The sequence below is a fragment of the Podarcis cretensis genome, assembly GCF_951804945.1.
Source record: "Podarcis cretensis genome assembly, chromosome: 2".
NCBI classification, from domain to species: domain Eukaryota; kingdom Metazoa; phylum Chordata; class Lepidosauria; order Squamata; family Lacertidae; genus Podarcis; species Podarcis cretensis.
In genome coordinates this window covers 106,032,498-106,053,267 of record NC_137171.1, presented here as the reverse complement: position 1 = coordinate 106,053,267, position 20,770 = coordinate 106,032,498, and the positions used below count along the sequence as shown (strand labels likewise).

The window sequence follows — 20,770 nt, the reverse complement described above, 5'->3', positions numbered from 1 at the left end:
TTGGGAGAGACTGCCTCTCCTCCAGCCTAGGCCTCGCCAGACTCCGCTCCTCCTTTTCCTCTTCAGCCCTTCCCTTAGGAAGGCTTCCCCCTGCCCCTTGCACGAGGCCTCGCGGAGCAAGGCAGGCCCTGCAGGAGGAGGAGGAGGAGGAGGAGGAGGCGGCTCCGGCGCCGGGGAGGAGCCAGCGACGCCGCCGGCCCGGGAGCAGCGCAGAGCGCGCGCGACAAGCCGAGAGACGGAGGGAGCTTCTCCGAGGCGCGCCTGTTCCCGAGTGAGTAGCGGCGGAGGTCGGGGCATCATAAAATGGCGGGAAGACACCGCCGGGAGGGCTGCCCAGGGGACGGCTGCGCCGCGGTTGTTGCACCCTCGGGACGCCTGGCTTCCTCGTCGCGAAGGGGAGGAGGGAGGAAGACCGGAACGCCCGGGCTTCTTACAAAGGAGGGGTGGGAGATGCAGCCCGGACTCCTGGGTTCCTGTTCAGGAGAGGAGCATCAGCAGGATATGTAAACTGGCAGGATGCTTGGGTCCCTTTTCAGGAGAAGAGGCAGGGTCCCTTTTCAGGAGGGAAAGGAGAGTGAAAACAGGACACCTGGGTCCCTTTTCAGGAGAAGAGGCAGGCAGGACGCCTGGGTCCCTTTTCAGGAGAGGAGGCAGGGTCCCTTTTCAGGAGGGAAAGGAGAGTGAAAACAGGACACCTGGGTCCCTTTTCAGGAGAAGAGGCAGGCAGGACGCCTGGGTCCCTTTTCAGGAGAGGAGGCAGGGTCCATTTTCAGGAGGGAAAGGAGAGTGAAAACAGGACACCTGGGTCCCTTTTCAGGAGAAGAGGCAGGCAGGACGCCTGGGTCCCTTTTCAGGAGAGGAGGCAGGGTCCATTTTCAGGAGGGAAGGATGAGTGAAAGCAGGACACCTGGGTCCCTTTTCAGGAGAGGAGGCAGGGTTCATTTTCAGGAGGGAAAGGAGAGTGAAAACAGGACATCTGGTGTGTGTGTGTTTAGAAATTTGTCAGGATGCCTGGCTTCTTATTAAGGGAGTAATCAGGATGTGTCCGAAGAGCCATACTGGATCATTCGACATTGGGCAGCTACCACATAAATATTACACGGTCGTCCTTCTCTCGGGAACGGCGGTTAAAGAGTGATCCTCTCGGCTATTGCAGTACAGTACATGCTAATGGGTAACATGGGCATACTTTTCTGTGTTAGCGATCTCATGGTACAGAGTCTGGATATTGGACTTTGTTTTATTTCGAGTTTTTTTGTTTTTGCAGGCGCATGTGAATTATGTCATTAAGGCTGCAATCCTGATTACACTTACCAGGAAATTAGTCCCACTGAGCAAAACATGCTTGGGATTAGAGTGCAAAATACCGAAAGTTCTCTGTGTGTGTTGGCTTTGAAAGATGGATGATTTCCAGAATTACCTGTTTTTTGTTTTAATGTGTGTGCTGCCAGGATTCTTGGATCCTTCTGTAGTTTCTGTAGGAAGATGGAATTCCTGGTATTATGTGTGGCAGTTTGAAGCATAGCCAGGACCTCTGTTTTTTGGTGGGGTTATTCCCCTGAAAGGTGGAGGAAAGCATGTGTTGAAGAAGCATGTGTTGAAGAAGGGTCCCTGTGCTGTTTTCGTTTTTTAAATTCAGTAGGATGATTCTGCCAGCCCATTGGGGTATCCAAGTAATAGCCTCTCTGTGTTGTGGCTCTATGGCTTTTCCCTTCTGAAGGTAGTAGTGTTTGGAAATGAAGGTGAAGAGGATCCTTATTTAGACTGAAGGGTGGGGAGGAATTTTTTAATAGGGTTTCTTGTTTGGTCTTCTGCTGGTTCCGGCACAATGTGTTTTCATCCTTGCCAGTAATCCACCCACGATCCAGGGCTGCAAATACTGTTCTACTGTATATATCTTTCACTTTCTGTTCTGTAATTGTGCGGTGCCCTTCTGCTGTTAGTGAAATACTGTAATCAACATGTGCACCAACTTTAACCAAATCAGGTCCTCCTGGATTATAACCTATGGCAACCATGTCACTTTTGGTTCTTGGAATTTGGTTTAGCTAGCTCAGATGCATTGTTTCGTATAAGCAGAAGTCCAGTGCCAGTCAGTCTGCTTTGCACATGGTCACATATTTCCACAGGGGGAACTGCTGTCAAAAAAGACCGCTTCCAATCAAGAAACAGACCAAGATATTTTGAGGCCTGTGGCAGCCTGGGGTGTGAATTATAATAAGCCAAATAACTGATAATTTGATGGCCTTGTTCTCACAGTGGCCAACCAGATACCTATGGGAACCCTGCAAGGACATAAGCATAGCAACACTTTCCTTTTACTTGTGCTCACCAGCAACAACTGTTCAGAGGCATCCTGCTTTCAACACTGGACGCTTTTATGCAGCCTTCAGGGCTAGCTGGTATCCATGGATAGCCTTATTCCCTGTGTGAAAGCAGATGCATCATGTTGTTGGTTGTGCTCACACTTCCCATGGAGACAGCAATAGAAAGTATTAATTAGGTTCGTGGGTTCCGTTGCTCTTAGGTAGCCCCGCCATCAGAATTTGGAGGGTATGTCCTGATGAAGGGTTAAGGGGTATATTAAAGAAATGCTGACAAGAATGGAAAGCTGGTCTTTTGGAACCGGGTGAGTAGCAAAAGTTTTCAGAGGTAAGAAAAAACTGTGTCGCAATGCAGGAATCTCAGCTAGATCATACGTGACATTTTCCTGCAGTCCAGTTCAAGATACTGGTACTTTCCTTCTAAGCTGTAAATGTTCTTGGTCAGGCATGGGCAAACTCGGCCCTCCAGATGTTTTTGGGACTACAATTCCCATCATCCCTGACCACTGGTCCTGTTAGCTAGGGATGATGGGAGTTGTAGTCCCAAAAAACATCTGGAGGGCTGAGTTTGCCCATGCCTGTTCTAGGTCCTGCTTAACTAAGGGGGCTCCCTCTGTCTTTGTCTTCATTAGCCAAATTATCAGCTTTGCAGCCCTGCTTACTCTGTAGTAGGATATTCATTGAAATGCAGGAATCTCAACTAGATCCTACATGACAGGTGGCCATCCAACCTCTGCTTAAAATCCCCCAAGGACAGAGAGTCCACCACCTCCAGAGGGAGACCGTTCCACTGTCAGACAGCTCTTACTGTCAGAAAGCTCTTCCTGATGTTTAGTCAAAATCTCCTTTCTTGTACTTGAATCCATTGGTTTGGGTCCCAGCTTCCAGGGCAGGAAGAAAAAAAAACCAAGCTTGCTCCATCCTTCATGTGACAGCCCTTAGATATTTGAAGGTGGTTAGCACATGTCCTCTCAGTCTCCTCTTTTTCAGGCTAAACGTACCCAACTCCTTCAACCATTCCTCATAAGGCCTGGTTTCCAGACCCTTGATCATCTTGGTCGCCTTCCTCTTCACATGTTCCAGTTTGTCAGTATCCTTCTTAAATTATGCTGCCCAGAACTGGTCACAATACTCCCAAGTGTGGTCTGACCAAGGCAGAATAGAGCAAGACTATTGACTTCCCTTGAACGAGACACTAGACTTCTCTTGATGCAGCCTAGAATAGCATTAGCTTATTTTTGCTAATCTATCACACTGTTGACTCATGTTAAGCTTGTGCCCATATATGTTGTGATGGACAGATACCTGCTGCATTAGATAGCAGGTGGATTTTCTATTTAGCCGCCAAATTAGTTCTACCTATTTATATATTTGGGTAATCAAAGCGGCATCCTCCAGCTGGACTACAGCTTGCACCATCCCTGACCATTGTCCAAGCTGACATGGGCTGTTGGAAGTTAGAGTCCAAAGACATCTGGAAGGCACCATGTTGGCTTAGCCGTGGTGGACGGCAATGGCTAGTAAATCAGACCCCATCGCATTTGGGAGGTACCGTCCACAAAACGCTGCAGCTTCTCATCCTCCGTTCATGAGAGAGAGTCTTCAGATGGTCTACATCAGGGGTTGGCAAACTATGGTCTGCGGGCTGGATAGGGCCTGAGAGGGTCATTAAACCGGCCCCTGGCTGGCTTAACAACCCCCTTAGGCCGTATCCAGGAAGTATCCAAGAAGCTCAGCCGTATCAGGCCATATCCAGGAAGCTCCTGCAGCCAATAGGAAGCCACAGACGCCGCCTCCTCCCCCGCTATGGCTCCAAAAGCCAGCAAGGAAAGAGCGGCGGGTTTGTGCACATGCGCACGGGTGCACACAATCCTGCGAGTGTGCCCACCCCACGCGCTCCTGCGTGCGGGTGATCCGGCCTGACAGTGGAAAAGTTTGCTGACCCCTGGTCTACATAGTAGTATCACGATGCAAATGCCAGCATATGGCCTGAGTCTGTGGAATTCTGAACATTTCAAGCTTTCCCTGTTTTGGTGGGTAGATGGGAATGCGACTTTTGTTTTTAAAGAACCCTTGTGGAACAGGGTAAGACCCACAAGACTGTACACGTTTAAGTTGGAAGTAAGTCCTGGGTAAGTATAGGATTGCACTGAAGTTAATGAACATAGAATACAGTGGTACCTTGGGTTACATACGCTTCAGGTTACATACGCTTCAGGTTACAGACTCTGCTAACCCAGAAATAGTGCTTCAGGTTAAGAACTTTGCTTCAGGATGAGAACAGAAATCGTGCTCCGGCAGCACGGCAGCAGCGGGAGGCCCCATTAGCTAAAGTGGTGCTTCAGATTAAGAACAGTTTCAGGTTAAGAACAGACCTCCGGAACGAATTAAGTACTTAACCCGAGGTACCACAGTAATAGAATCTTCAGTTTGGAAGGGACCCAAGGGTCATCTAGCCCAACCCCCTGCAGTGCAGGAATCTCAGCTAAAGCATCCTGCAGGGTTAGGGAGGTATATAAATTCTAATCATCGTCATCCTCCATGTCTAAGCTAGGTTCATTACTTTCAGTAACGAGTAAAACTTAGCTGAATACCACTCGAGTAATATGTGAACCCTGCCCACATACTCAGTAGGACAGGGCAATATATCAATATAACCTGTTCAAAGTCCATATTGTGATGTCAGTTTCATAGTTTTTGACATAGCAACATATTGTGAATTTTGTGGGTGTTGGGTGTACACTATGAAAAAAAATCACAATGTGGGGAAAACCATGAAGCCAGCCAGCGCCTCTACATAGCTCCATCCTTATTTCAGACATTGTGATACATCAGTATATCGCAATGTTTAGCTGGTGATAATATCATAAAGTTGAAAACCAGCCCTAACTGATGTTCAGCCTGGGACAGAAGCGAGAAAACCATGCAGGGTAAGTAGCTACCCTTCCAGCTGTTTGTGAAAACACCAACGCAGCCCATCAGTCTGAAACTGGATGAAATTGTAGTACAGTAGTTATCACCATAAAGAGGGTTAGGTAAACAAATCGAGGGCATTTGCTTAAAAATAATCAATACTAGAGTACAGTGGAACCTCGACTTACATCCGCCTCTTCTCGCGGACGTTCCAAGTTGCGACCGCGGCAAACCCAGAAGTAAACACCGGGTTTGCCGCGATTCGCACATGCGCAGAAGCGGCTTCTGCCATCTGCGCATGTGCACAAGTGGCTGCCGCCTCTACACATGCACAGAAGTGCGCCGCCGCCGAATGCGCACACGCACAACGGCGCCTCTAGTAGCATCCGGTTTTGCCCAGCAGACAGGCCTCCGGAACGGATTATGATCATAAGTAGAGGCTGTACTGTAGTGCTAATTAGCCAAGTGGTGGGTCATTGAAAAACTTGCATTTAAAGACCACTCATTAAATTTATCATTTTGTTGCTGTATTTTAAATGCTTTCTGACTTCTTATGCTGCCTAGGTTCCTTTGTAACTCTAATTTTTCTGAACATTTTCCTTTCCTTTTTAAAAACAAAAATGCTTATGTCCAATTCTTTATATGTTTCAGACAGGAAGATTCAGCAGAAATGCCGCTGTAGTTCTCCTTGGAGCTAGGACACATACTCCATCTGTTACATATATAAAATATATTGGTGCCAGAGGCAGGGATCTTAGTATAATGGGATGCAATTGTCATTCTGCAAACAGCTTGAAAGACTGACAGCATGGAGTTGTGCAAGGAAAATTACAGCCTCTTTTTTAGTTAATTTTTTTTTAAACCCCTTTCAAATTCCAATTTTTGTATTGTCTGTAAAATCTTCAAGGTTTTAAAAAGCCAAGGTACCTCTGAGTGGGACGCGGGTGGCGCTGTGGGTTAAACCACAGAGCCTAGGGCTTGCTGATCAGAAGGTCGGCGGTTCAAATCCCCGCGACGGGGTGAGCTCCCGTTGCTCACTCCCAGCTTCTGCCAACCTAGCAGTTCAAAAGCACATCCAAGTGAAAGTAGATAAATAGGTACCGCTCCGGCAGGAAGGTAAACAGCGTTTCCCTGCGCTGTTCTGGTTCACCAGAAGCAGCTTCATCATGCTGGCCACATGAGCTGTACACCGGCTCCCTCGGCCAATAAAGTGAGATGAGCACCGCAACCCCAGAGTCGTCCGCGACTGGACCTAATGGTCAGGGGTCCCTTTACCTTTACCTCTGAGTAGTTGTTCACACGGGTAGAACATCAGCCAGTTGCAATAATTTGGGAGCCGCCCACACACACAGTGTTAGGACACATGACTTTTTCTTAGGCTCAGCCTCTGGTGCCACCAGTTAAAAGGATCTTAGGTAAAAGACCGTGAGCTGGATGTTGCTGAACTGCAACTCTCAGAGGTTGATGATACAGCTGTAGCTGTGCTACACCCGGAAGGCCACAGGTTCCCTACCCCTGGGCTGGGTGGACCAGTGGTTTGACTCAGTATAATACTGTGCTCTATCTCTGTAACTAACAGAACTGATCACTCTAATTCTGTTTTCATTCTTTTGTATCCTGTCGAAAGGTTTTGCAGCGGCGTGTGAATCATTAGCTGACATTTACACAAGCTGGGCCTTGTGTAATGAAAACCACATAGGTATCACTTTAGGGGATCGTTGCATAGGCATAATACCATTGCTAAGCTTACCCATGTATCCTCCAACCTTTCCCTTTGAAAACAAAGCGAAGCACCAGCTCAGATTTCTAGACGCGAGCTTAAAATTATTTAGTCGACAGCTGGTCAGGATTGACCAGCCGTATTTCCATCTTCCAGGACTCATCTTCCCTCCTTCCTTTTAGGGTTGGGTATAGGTACGCCGGTTGCTTTGGAGAGCAGCAGGGCTTTTCCCCCCATGGCAATTTCCATGCTTGCAGTTTTCTCCGTGCACCTCTACAGCGTCCTGTGTCCAGGGTGGGATACTTGCTTGGCAAGCATGTAATGCCAGATTCAGGCTGCTCACAATCTACATGCTCTCTCTCTCTCCCCCCCCCCCCACAATTTCAGGCCATCTGTGCATTGCAAATAGCTGGTCCTCCATACGCTGTCATGCACAAAAGCACACAGTTCGTCTGCCCCCCAGCTGATCTGCGTAGATCTGTGGGGTCATCGTTCTCTCGCATCAGATAATCAATCCGATGATTGTACCCCTAGCACTGTGCTTGATTTACATTTCTCGCCCCTCACCCGCTGCCATCAAAATTGGTGGACCCCTTGGGAAGCAGGAGAAACATTTGATCCTGGGGCAGGAAGGCAGTGACCCCCCCATCCCGTTTTGTGGCTTTGTTTTCAGGGTTGCTGTTAGGGGTAGTAAAAAAAACAAAGAAGTAGTAGATATTCATCCTGTTCACTGAGCAAAGTGAGCACAACTTTCTGAAAATAGTAAAATAAAAACAGTACTACTACTACTAATAATAATAACAAGCCATTTCTATAGAACAGGCATGTCCAACACACAAGAGACTGTGATCTACTCCCAGTATAAAAATTCTGGAAGTGATCTACCCATGAAGGGGGTGGGAAGCCAAAGTTGTTTCACCTTTTTTTTTAGGGGGGACCAAGCCAAGGTTGTTGAGCTTTTTTTAGGGAGAGAGGGGAAAGATGAAAGTTCTTGACCTTTTGGGGGAACAGAGCCGCGGCTGGGGGGGCGGACGCTTTCACTCGCAGACTTGCTTATCACCAACGCCGATTGAGAGGGAGCCCGAGATCGTCCGGGGATCAACCTGTTCATCGCGGTCGACAGGTTGGACATCCCTGCTATAGAACATATAACATCTGGTCATCAGCATTTTCAAAAATGAACCTGGTTGAAGAGCTGTGCAGGTTGGTGGGGCGACCAAAGGTGCTGCCATGGTCAGAGCAGGAAAAATTATCTCTAGTTGCAATTAAAAATTAAATAAAACAGGATCCAGCATCAGCATCTATGAAGCCAAACCTGAACATGGGTAGGGAAAGATGTCAAGATGTCAAATAATGTTTTAGGTGCCACAGCGTTGCTTTTTGAGGCACCCGAGATCTTTCCAGCCACGCTTGGGACGCTCACTTTGCTTCTGTGTTTTGTGCGTGCCATAATATTTCCCCAGTTTGCACTAGCTTCTCTGTTCATGCTCTTCTGCTCTGGAAATTGCCATCCTGTTATTTCTTGCAAGGAAACGTAGAGGACAATGGCCGAGCCTCCTATTGTTGCCCCCAGAAAGCTTACACGCTCGGACGCATGAAATAAATCAGGGTGCGTGTTTTGTGGTTCCATCGAAATACAGCCCTACAGTTTCCAGGCTAAAGTTGTTTGACGGAGTCAGCTTGTTTAAAAAAAGAAAAGGTGATGTTCTAGCTGCATGCGATAGTCTGTCGCTGTGCATAACTTTGTTCCTTCCTTGAAGTGTTAACGTTTTCTAACCAGATTTCTAGATTGTTAGCGGTCCTGGAAACCTACACCAAATCAATGAGGCACCTGCTGTCTGCGCCTCCTTTTTGCCCGTGCAAAGGATGGGAAGAGGCTTGCCTGAACTAATTGCTTTGATAAATTATTCATTCTGGTGCTACGCAGCAGGCTGGCGATCAAATGCTGTCTCTTTCGCCTGCGGAGGAGACAAGAAGATGTAAATCTTCATTCCCCTGCAAAGAGCAGTGATTTAGGCATCTTTTAAGGCCTACAGGGGTCAATAAAGGGAATGGAAATTGGTCACAAAAGCTGAGCTGGTTGATGCCGACTGACTTACTGCTCTTCCTTTCTCAAAGCAAGAGACGGACATCCATTGGGTGTCACTGTGCTTCGGAGACTAGAGAAAAATGCCTGCAACATCTGACTGTGGTTAATTTCCAATGGGATAGTTATTTATCTCTCCCTCTTGCCCGCAGTAAACTTTCACCTGCAGTGAATTCATAAAAAACTTTCAGTTTTGTTTCCCACGGTTGATGGTTTTGCCATAAGCTGTGTTCTGAGAAAACGTTGTTTAGTCGTTTAGTCGTGTCCGACTCTTTGTGACCCCATGGACCAGAGCACGCCAGGCACTTCTGTCTTCCACTGCCTCCCGCAGTTTGGTCAAACTCATGCTGGTAGCTTCAAGAACACTGTCCAACCATCTCATCCTCTGTCATCCCCTTCTCCTTGTGCCCTCCATCTTTCCCAGCATCAGGGTCTTTTCCAGGGAGTCTTTTCTTCTCATGAGGTGGCCAAAGTATTGGAGCCTCAGCTTCAGGATCTGTCCTTCCAGTGAGCACTCAGGGCTGATTTCCTTCAGAATGGATAGGTTTGATCTTCTTGCAGTCCATGGGACTCTCAAGAGTCACCTCCAGCACCATAATTCAAAAGCGATCAGCCTTTTTTATGGTCCAGTTCTCACTTCCATACATCACTACTGGGAAAAACATGGCTTTAACTATACGGAACTATACGGACCTCAGAAAACATGGCTTTGGATAAAAAGCTTGCTTAAACCTTAAACCTTCAAGCTGTTTCCTCCTTCTACCCGCTTCTCAACGTGAGGTCTTAGTGGGAAAAAGAGGAATAATAGATTCTTACAGGTACTGGTAGACTTTAAAGACAAGGTGCTTGGATTATGGTGGGCGAAGATGGAGATCTCTCTGTGAAATCCATTAGCTCCACACCCTCATGTTTGCTCCCCCTTTAGCTTTCTAAAAATTAGTTGCTGTCAGGTCTGAAGGTATGGATGCAGCTGGGAGCCCCTCTCTGTACATACCAGGTGATCTCATGATATGCAACCTTGCATGGTCCGGGTTCTCAGTCACACAGGGTTGGGAGTCCGTGTGTTGCTTAAGCCTCAGAGCTCTTGTAAGCAACTGAGGAACCAAGGCATCTGCACTTCTCTGGTCAACAGACTGGAGAACTCAATTCCCAAACCTAGAGGAGAGTCTGGCTGTGACAAATTAATCAAGGAGTTGACATCAGTCAGTTGCCTTCACTACACAGTTGTACCTTGGTTGACAAACGCCTTACGACTCAAACATTTTGGCTCCCAAACGCTGCAAACCCAGAAGTGATTGTTCCGGTTTGCGAGCATTCTTTGGAACCCAGACATCTGACGCGGTTTCTGCAGGTTCTGATTGGCTGCAGGACCTTCCAACAGGCAATCAGAAGCCGCGCCTTGGTTTCCGAACATTTTGGAAGTTGAACAGACCTCCGGAACGGATTCCGTTTGACTTCCAAGTTACGACTGTACTACTGAAAACCTTTTTCTTTAGGCAAGCCTACCAAGCCTAGATAGGATATAAAAACAGCCAACCACTTAGAGGTTTTATTTATGGTGAAGTGGTATACATGTTTTGTTAAATAAATAAAATAAACATTTTCTGATGTTGACACAACTTCTGCGTGTTTTCAGTCCTACGTAGGTACGACCAATGGCATAGTCCGATTTGAATATGTCACACAGATTGTGGGCAAAGCTACTGCGCCGGCATGCCATTTTGCGATGTTAGTCTTAGCTTGGGGTTGCTTAGCCCTGGCCTGATCTGGAGACCCCCCCTTCCAAACATTTATTTTCTTCTCTTCCCTGGCACCCCCAATATGGGTGGCAGCAAAAAAAAAGGGGGGGGGGTTAAAAGTAGATACAGTTCTGTGATGAGGATGCAAATCACCAGTCGTCAGATCAATTGTTTGATGAGTAGAGAGGGGCCAATTACTTTTCTCTTAACTGATTCACACAGATTCTCTAGAGGAGAGTGTATTGTGTGTGTTTTGTGTGTGCTCCTCTGGCCGAAAATGGTCAACTGCCCCTATTTTAGCTGCTTCCATTTTCTCTCTCTCTCTCTCGCCACCCCCCCCCCCAAACCTATCTGCCTATGAAATAATGGTGAGCCAGTTATTTCAAAGCTGGAAAGAAATATTGTTCCAACTAACGAGATGGATTTTTGCAGAGGGCGGCAGCATCACTGCTGTTTTCAGCCAAGCCTTGCATTGTTTTGTTTTGTTTTGTTTTTACTGTGGAGAGTTCGTGCTTGCGTGTGGAAATGTGGGTCGCTGTTTGGACCAGTTTGTAGTTAGCCGTTCCTGTGAGATCACAGAGCCTGCAAAGAAGCTGAGCACAATTGTACTGGAAGCCGCATTCTTCCACAGCACTTGCAAGGATCCCAGTTTGCCATCCGTTGAAGCTGAAGAGCAAATGCTTTTCCGGTTCTGAGCTCCCCATAGTTACTAAAGGCTCCAAGGACAAAACTGTGGTATTGTTGTGGTGTGTTTTTTTTAATCTTTGCTGCATGACTAGAGAGTAGGAAGAGATCAGACTGAAAAAAATGTTTTTAATGCCAAATCGGTGGGAGTGGACTATCAATTTGCCCCAAATACAAAGCCTGGGCTGTGTGTTAAGATCAGCAAAGGAGGCCCTCATGGTTGTTCCACCACCCTCAGAAACTGTGTGGGTAGGTGGCTTAGCAAGTGGGCATTCTCTGTGACAGCCCCTAAGTTGTGGAAGGCCCCCTTCCCATGGCAGCAGCGGGAGGCCCCATTAGCTAAAGTGGTACCTCGGGTTAAGAACTTTATTCGTTCCAGAGGTCCGTTCTTAACCTGAAACTGTTCTTAACGTGAGGTACCACTTTAGCTAATGGGGCCTCCCGCTGCTGCCGCGCCACCGGCACATGATTTTCGTTCTCATCCTGAGGTAAAGTTCTTAACCCAACGTACTATTTCTGGGTTAGCGGAGTCTGTAACCTGAAGCGTCTGTAACCTGAAGCGTCGGTAACCACTGTACAGCTTTTGGAGAATGCTGAAGACTTTCTCCTGGCCTCTGACACCTGAGAAGTGTGTTTTCAGCACCCCACCCTGTTACTGTGAACATAATTTATGTTTTAACTTTTTAATTCTCCTTTCTTAATGGTTGTAATCGGCCCTGGGACCTGCTGGCGAAGTCTGGGTGGTAATAAATAATAAAAGTTTTTGAAGCTTATTGGCTAATGGTTATGTGTTGTTTTGTGTCTAGCCCATGGCTGTGGCTATTGCTGTTTGATTTTCAGTGTTGGCTCATTTCCAGTTTTCTTACTTTGATGAGCTCCTGTACAGGACACACATGAATTAATGGCAAACCCTCCCCCATCCTGGAACCTTTCAGATGTTGCTGGACTTACATAATAATAATTTTATTATTTATACCCTGTCCATCTGGCTGGGTTGCCTCACTTCAATCCCTGACCATTGTCTGTGCTGGCTGGGCATGATGGTTGTTATAGTCCAAAACATCTAGATCAGGGTTTCCCAAACATGGGTCTCCAACTGGTTTTGGACTACAATTCCCATCATCCCTGACCCCCTGGTCCTGCTAGCTAGGGATGATGGGAGTTGTAGTCCAAAAACAGCTGGAGACCCAAGCTTGGAGCAGGTGGATTTTGAGGTACATCCATGTCATTGATTCACGTGTCCAGAGCGAAGGATTCCCTTGGCATATGTTTGTATAGGGCAACCTTTGAAAACCGTCTCCTTTCTCCCAGATAAAATATGCGGACCATTTTTTAAAAGTGTGGATCACCTTCAGAGACCAAGTGCTCATTATTTTAACTCAGGCGGCTGCGTAATGATTATCTCCCCCCCCCCCCTGCGAGGCTCAGCGGCTCTCTACACCTGCAAAGGATGCAAGAAGGTCAGTGGCGGGAAGGTAATTTTTTTTTTGCAGGTGATTGTACTTGAGTTTCTTTGTAGCTGGAATCGGAGGCGCAGGCAAAGAGCCTGCCTTTTGAAGGGGTAGAAACACCGCTCTCTTGTTCTTGCTCTCCTCCATCTTGAAAGTGCTCACAATCTGCTCTGCTTTTTTCTCTCTCCCACCCCCACCAGGGAGGAATAAGCCGTGAATTGCATAAACTTTCAAAAGACTTCCAATAAATCCAGGCTCGCGCAGCTCGCGCATTGGAACAGATGGATAATGGAGACTGGGGATATATAGTAAGTATGCCGGCTGGGCTGTGGGGGCATGGCAAATGCTCCCAGGGGTTCTGTGTGTGTCTGCTGTGCACATGTGTTTAAATCTGCCCTCCTGTGCTCCTTTACAGCTGGCCCCATGCAAATGCTCCATTTCTTCCAGTAGTAATACCCTGTATGTGTTGTTGGCTACAGACCTACAGCCAAATATGTGGCCGGTAGATTTCCTCTGTCAGCTGCAGGCAGGGGTGGAGAACCTTCTTCCAGCCCGAAGATCACATTCATTGGAGGCTTTTAAGCAGTGTTAGGAACTCAGATAATATAAGCTAGGCGCCAAATGGCTCCTTAAAGCAAGAATAAAGGTAAAGCACCCCTGACAGTTAAGTCCAGTCGCAGACGACTCTGGGGTTGCAGCGCTCATCTCGCTTTACAGGCTGAAGGAGCCGGCGTTTGTCTGCAGTTTTTCCGGGTCATGTGGCCAGCATGACTAAGCCGCTTCTGGTGCAATGGAACACCGAAACCAGAGCAGCGCATGGAAACGCCGTTTACCTTCCCACCGGAGCAGTACCTATTTATGTACTTGCACTTTTTGGCGTGCTTTCAAACTGTTAGGTTGGCAGGAACTGGGACCGAGCAACGGGAGCTCACCCTGTCGCGGGGATTCGAACCGCCGACCTTCTGATTGGCAAGCCGAAGAGGCTCAGTGGTTTAGACCACAGCGCCACCTGCATCCCACTAAAAAGCAAAATTACAGCTGCCCAGATGGAATGCTTTGTTGGCATTTTGGGTAAGACTGCTCTAAAGTCTTATTTTTCAAAGGATGAACTGACTGTGATTGATCATCAGTTAAACATCCGACTAGTTCAGATGACAACCTTGAGCTGCAGGTTAAGAGCTTTGAGAACTTAAAGAACTTCCAAGGCTGCTTATAAGTAACATTTACATTTCAAAACAAAACATGTTATATTACATAATGTTATATTATATTATATAATGTTATATTAAGTCATTAAGTCATCAGGGTCTTTCACACAGGGCAGTTGGTGGTAGGTAGAAAGTTCTTGGTTTGTGCAGGGGGGTGGGCAGGATACTGCAAACCCCAGGTGTCCTTTGCCTACACCCTAGAGACTATATTCATATCTGAGAAAGTTTTCACCTCTTCCTCTTTTCCTTTGAAAGAGTGGGCAGTATCCGTCAATAGCTCCTAATGCACAAGAACAGCTGAAATCCCACTTAATAAGGCCTGCACAGGTGAATTTCCTAATGCCAAGCATCCTTTTCTAAAAACCATCCCGCAGGCAACGGACGAATTAGATGAGCATCTCACCTTAACTCAAAAGAACTCTATGTCCTGCTAGTTCGCTCATGAATCTGCCCCTGCATGATGCCACCTGGCCCAGAAGTGAATCTGCCTTGTTTTTTTTCCAGTGCAGTAGTCAAGAAGTCATTGATGTTTGCAGCCAGAAAGTTTTATCTCCAGCTTCAGTATAATATTTTAAAGGAGCCTTATTTTGCTATTTCTATTGACTCGTCCTGGGGGGGCTTCTCTGGGCAAATCACGCATTTCTCCTAATTGGCTCTTCATTTCAGCAGTTCATTTATGTCGCTCTTTTATTTCGACCTAAAAGAGATCCTTACTCAAGTCTGATGCCACTGGTCCTCTTGGCATTGGTTTCTTCTTTGTTCAGCTGAGCTATTTCTAGTATATGTTGAATGTGCATAGAGTAAGGAGAGGCATTGTGCTTGAATTCAGACTCTGTAGCCTACTGGGCTACACTGTAAAGGCTAAGCAGGTTCCCTCCCTTCCAGACACACTGTCACAAAAAAATCTCCAAAAGAGTTGTGCAGCATTGTGGACAAAGGCACACGGGGTGCCTAAGTGGGTGAAATTGGCCGCATGGAGCCATTTAGTGCAGCCTCGGGGGGGGGGTATCATAATTGTATAAAGCCCAGTGGGGTTAATAGTACATAGACCAGTTGAAATGAATGAGCCTAAGCTAGCCATGGCCATGGATTTCAGTGGCTCTGCTCTGAGTAGAGCTAACATTGGGTTCAAACCAATGTGGTGTGTGCGCCAGGAGTGCCACAGGGAACAGTGGTTTGCGACTGATCCTGGGGTGCAAGTACCGTATTTTTCACACCATAGGGCGCACCGGACCATAGGGCGCACCCAGTTTTTAGGGGGGGGGAATCAAGGAAAAAAATATTCCCCCCCCCCCAGCCCCAAAGAGCAGCGTACAGGCTGCACACAACCTCTCCCTGCCAGAGGGGTTGCGCGCAGCTATGGAAGAAGGCAAGGCAGCGAGCGGGATGGATCCCGCTCGCTGCTTTGGCTTCCCCTTTAGCCCCGTGCAGCCTCTCCCTCCCGGGGGAGGGGTTGCGCGCAGCTATGGAAGAAGGCAAGGCAGCGAGCGGGATGGATCCCACTCGCTGCTTTGGCTTCCCCCTTAGCCCCACACAGCCTCTCCCTCCCGGGAGACGCTGCGCAGGGCTAAAGAAGCCATAGCCCCGTGCAGCCTCTCCCTGCCGGAGGGGTTGCGCGCGGCTATGGCAGAAGCCTGCATTCGCTCCATAGGACGCACACACATTTCCCCTCAATTTTTGGAGGGGAAAAACTGCGTCCAGTAGAGCGAAAAGTACGGTACCTTTTTTGCATCTCTTACTTTTTGCAGCTTTGTAAATTAAGGATAAAGAGGCAGTCATGCTTCCTTTCACCTGGTTGCCCACCTCCCTCTCCTCTTTGGACAAGAGGTGGAGACACTTGTGCGCAGGGGTGACGGCACAGTAGAATAACTGCATGAGCAGCAGGGTCTGCACTGTGATCTCAAAAGGAAATGGCAGGTCAGGTGAGAACGGGACGCAGAGCCAGGGCATTGCGGGATGAGTCAGATGCTGCGCCACTGATAGGTGGCTGCATTCGGTCACCCGTTGGCAATTGTTCCTCGGCCCAAGAGAGCAGCTAACTATATGGCTAGATGAATGCTTCCCAGAGGATGGTACAGTTGTGTTCCAGATGGAATTGAAAGGCAGATTATAAATACTGTTCTGCCTTATCAGGGGATGAATCCAGTTGATGCCTTTGGACTCAGACAAGGGGCTTTTGATTCAAGCGATGCCTCTGCTAAGAGGACAGACAATTTTTTTTTTTGGGGGGGGTTGTTGTCCTCTCTCCCCTGCTCCTTGTGCCACCTGAAAATTGAGCTAGGGACCCTCCAGAACAGGGCGGCAGGTGGCAAGAGGGAGAGCTGCAGGCATAGCTGTCAACTGTCCCTTATTTGGCGGGAAACTCCCTTATCCCAGCGCCGTGTCCCGCTGCTGTCCCTTATTGATGATGTCCCTTAAATTTCCCGGGTTTCAAAGGAAGCAGCTCCTCTCCCTCCCTCCCTGCCGACCAGGGAGGAGGGAGGCTCCAACTGTGTTGCTTGGCTGCATTGCTCACCCAATAAGGAGTCTAAGAATGCCTGGGGGTGGAGCTTGCATGCCTTGTACCGATCAAATCGGTTGCGTTGCCTGGGGACTCGCCTTTGCTCAGCGCTTCCCAGTGGAGAGGTGACAGTGGTTTTCCTTGCTGCATCCCCTTTGCCGGGTTGCTGCGCTGTGGGAACGACTGCTTGAGGCTTCGTTTGGCTGCTAGCTGGGCTTTCTGCCTTTGGCTCGGAGGGGCTCAGAAGTTGAACATACCTGTGCTCAGAAAATCCCTTATTTTGGCTTCTGATCCCTTATTTTTGAGGCTGCTGCTCCCTTATTTTCAAATCTGTAAGTTGACAGCTATGGCTGCAGGTGGAAGGGCAAATCAGGAAAACTCCCCTCCGTTTCTGTTCTTCTGGATCACAAACCCTTCCATGAGCGCAAGTTGGGCTCTACCCTAATTAACTTTGGATAATAATGCCCCATGCTAAGTCATACAGGGGGAAAGTGCAGTTCTTATTGCTTGTTTTTTTTAATTTATAAGATATTTATTAAAGTTTTCAAAAATAGTACATTGTGAAACAAAAAGAAAAGAGAAACAAAAATACAAAAGTACAAAATACAAAAATAAAAGCAATTTAAAAACACATAAAGTTTCCATTTACTTATTTTCTTATAACTTATTTTCCAGACCTCCTCATACCTCCCTTTCTTATATTCCAATTCAATTTGTTTGTTTAGCAAATCCTCACCACTGATTCTTTTAATTATTTCAAAACCTTATTTTCCATATATTTTATACATTACAGCTGAAAACCGCTTAATTTCTATCCAGTATCATTCTAACATTCCTTAATTTTACAGTATTTCTGCAAATAGTCTTTAAACTTCTTCCAATCTTCTTCCGCCACCTCTTTTCCCTGGTCTCGGATTCTGCCGGTCATTTCTGCCAGTCCCATATAGTCGATCATCTTCATCTGCCATTCTTCCAGGGTGGGTAGATCTTGTGTCTTCCAATATTTTGCGATGAGTATTCTTGCAGCTGTTGTCGCATACATAAAGAAAGTTCTGTCCTTCTTTGGCAACAATTGGCCGACCATGCTCAGGAGAAAGGCCTCTGGTTTCTTAAGGAAGGTATATTTAAATACCTTTTTCATTTCATTCAGTTCTTATTGCTTGTTTGTACAAGCAGTGGTTTTTTAAAATGGCCATTTAAGGTACTTACAGGATATTCATATGTTGGCTTGTGAGAGCTCTGAAACTTTCCCTCTCCCCTTCCGCAGATGACTGAGCCGGTCACTCTGAATGTGGGTGGACATTTGTACACGACGTCGCTCACCACGCTCACGAGGTACCCCGATTCCATGCTGGGAGCCATGTTCCGGGGAGGGTTCCCCACCGCGAGGGACTCCCAGGGCAACTATTTCATTGACCGGGACGGGCCGCTTTTCCGGTACGTCCTCAACTTTTTACGGACGTCAGAGCTGACTCTGCCTCTGGACTTCAAGGAATTCGACCTTCTTCGTAAAGAAGCGGACTTCTACCAGATCGAACCTTTGATACAGTGTCTTAACGAGCCCAAACCTCTGTATCCCGTGGATACCTTTGAGGAAGTGGTGGAGCTCTCCAGCACTCGCAAGCTCTCAAAATATTCCAACCCGGTGGCGGTGATCATAACGCAGCTGACCATCACGACCAAGGTCCACTCGTTGCTGGAAGGGATCTCCAACTATTTCACCAAGTGGAACAAGCATATGATGGACACGAGGGACTGCCAAGTTTCTTTCACGTTTGGGCCCTGCGATTACCACCAAGAAGTCTCCCTTCGGGTCCACCTGATGGAGTACATCACAAAGCAAGGTTTCACCATCCGAAACACCAGGGTCCACCACATGAGCGAACGAGCCAATGAAAATACGGTGGAACATAACTGGACTTTCTGTAGACTGGCACAGAAAACGGATGACTGATTTCGCCCCTTCTTTCCCCGTTTGTTTACTGTCCAGAAGCTAAGTAGCAGCTTCTCAGAACAAGGTATTAAGAGACTGGAGACTGGCTTCCACTTAAAGCAACATTGGAGAAAATCTCTGCATCTCTCTTTCTCCATATATACATATATATATATATATATATATTTGTTTTAAATATTTATTATGGATTCCTAAGGACCGGAGAATGGGCATGCTCTGGCCTCTAATCTTCCGTCATGTCGTGAGGAAATGTTTGCATGTGCCTGCTCATTCCATCAAAGAAACTTTTATTTTTTTTATTTTCGTAAAGGATGAAGCAAGAGGGCATCCTTGGAAGGACTGTGAAATAATTACATTTAGGACATGTTTTCTGTGTTGTTCACACAGTACAATGTAAAGTGCTAAAAATCGTCTCCTGGTTTTTAACCTGTGTTTAATCCGTCTAGTGCTATTACAAACCACTCCAGAGGCTCCAGTCCAGTGTGAATTAACTCATGGAGTAAGCTACACCAAAACCAATAAGAAACAGAGAAGTTTGTGTAGAAGAAGTTCTCTCTGGGCTGTACCCAGATTTGTTAAAGTGCAGCTGGGAAGAGGAAAAGCTACCATCATGTAATCTAACCTAGTTTTCATAAACCGATAAGCAAGCAGTATTAAAAATAATTGAGGTACCATCAGGCTTCTTCTGCCCCTGGTTTTATTGTCAGCAGTACAGCATTTTACAGTTATGAGAACTCTTTCTTTCTATGCATTATAAAACAAGCAACCAAATATTACCTATGGCGATAAAAATACAGTTAGAAGTATTTCCATTGGATTTGGAATGAAATAATAATAATAATCCCCGTGGCAGAACCTTTTTTTAAATGCCTGGTGCAGTATTATTCCCAGGTGTAATGCTTGCCAGCAAGAAGCTAATAAAAAAATGGAAATTACAGATTTGGGGTTTGTTTGTTTTTTTGCTCTTTCAAAATTATTCCAAAGTGCATAGGAGTAAAAGAAAATGAAGAAAGAAAACTTTTTAGAATCACTGGTTGGAATTTTCTAAGCAACCAAAATAATGACAGTGCTGCAATGAACTTCGTCAGGATTTAGGGTTCTATATTAAACATGGCAGCTGGGCTGGGCGAGAGGAATATAATTGTGAAGAATTGCATCTTCCCGTAGAATAAAGAACGCCAGCTGGCACGCTGCAGGCCAGATCTAGCCCTTGAAACAATTTGATCTGGTCCTCTGAGGCCCTACCAAATGCTTTTTGAATGGGGTTAAAAAACAAATCTTGCTTTACAATTTCGCTTGGTAAGGGGAAGAAGTAGCGAGTCTGCACGTATGTTTCATATGCATTTTATTGTATTGCTGTTCCATTTGCATTGTGGAGATGCACAAATGCCACTGCTGATCTCCCGTCATTCGGGGATCTTTCAGGAAGCCTCCCTGGCTTATGACGTCATACCATCTGAGCGCTTGTGTTCTGCGTCTGCTTAGCGCTAATAGATGCCAGAACACCCTTTGCTCTCCCAGCCTCCAGATGAGCACTCGGGACAACAGAGGGTTCTCTTAAGAACACAAGAGCCGACCTTCTCTGCCATTAAAACAAACAAAAAGCTTGTTTCTCACGGATGCAGATAAACGGTATTTAGAAATGTACAATGGCAGCAGTCTCTCTCGCTTTGTGTTTGTGCATGGGGCTTGTAGTAACACAGATATAACCGGATTTCCCTTATACAATGAAATACATGAGGCCAAGAAACGTGAGAGAAACAGTATTATAAATATTACAACGTAAGATGCCTTTAAGGTCATGTTTTAGAGCTCGCACAGAAAGCAGTTCTGGAACACGGCATTCGGGTGTGTGTGTGTTTGTGTGCGTGTGCGTACCTATTCATTCAATAATTGTTGCAACCTTGCTTGCGAACGACCTGAAGGGTTTTTAATTAAAAAGTCATTAAGTCTTGCTTTTGCTTCTTTAGTGATGTCAGAGGGAGGGAGGTTTCTGCCTCAGGCAGATAAAGGAGGCTTGTGCCAGCGTGTTTTCCACTACAGTGTTTGCTTATTTATTTTTTGCTCAGTTAAAGACCAAAAAAAGAGAGAAATCTAAGCGGCCCTTATGAAAGCAGTAAAAGCACAAAAAAGTTCAATAAGGTTTGCTAAAAATTTCGGGAAAGTTTAGGTATAAGAGGTTTTTTAAAAT

The 20,770-nt window shown here is 46.6% G+C and overlaps 1 protein-coding gene across 4 annotated transcripts; it reads left to right on the top strand.

The window, feature by feature from the left end:
* Positions 1-20,533, top strand: KCTD6 (potassium channel tetramerization domain containing 6). 4 transcript variants are annotated; one of them, XM_079964077.1, is made up of 4 exons: positions 174-271; positions 12,778-12,926; positions 13,118-13,225; positions 17,893-20,533. In XM_079964077.1, the coding sequence occupies exons 3-4, from the start codon at positions 13,199-13,201 to the stop codon at positions 18,577-18,579; spliced, it is 714 nt and encodes a 237-aa protein (XP_079820203.1). In that variant the 5' UTR covers positions 174-271; positions 12,778-12,926; positions 13,118-13,198; the 3' UTR covers positions 18,580-20,533. The 4 variants fall into 4 exon arrangements, with proteins under 4 accessions (XP_079820205.1, XP_079820202.1, XP_079820203.1 ...); XM_079964076.1 differs by lacking the exon at positions 12,778-12,926 and having other exon boundaries at positions 151-271; XM_079964079.1 differs by lacking the exons at positions 12,778-12,926; positions 13,118-13,225 and having other exon boundaries at positions 1-271.
* Positions 20,534-20,770: the final 237 nt, after the last annotated feature.

Excerpts from the sequence above, each read along its gene's own strand:
- KCTD6 (XM_079964076.1), top strand. The coding sequence starts at position 13,199 with ATGGATAATGGAGACTGGGGATATATA. Across the intron at positions 13,226-17,892 it reads ATGGAGACTGGGGATATATA|ATGACTGAGCCGGTCACTCT; the intron begins GTAAGTATGCCG and ends CCCCTTCCGCAG.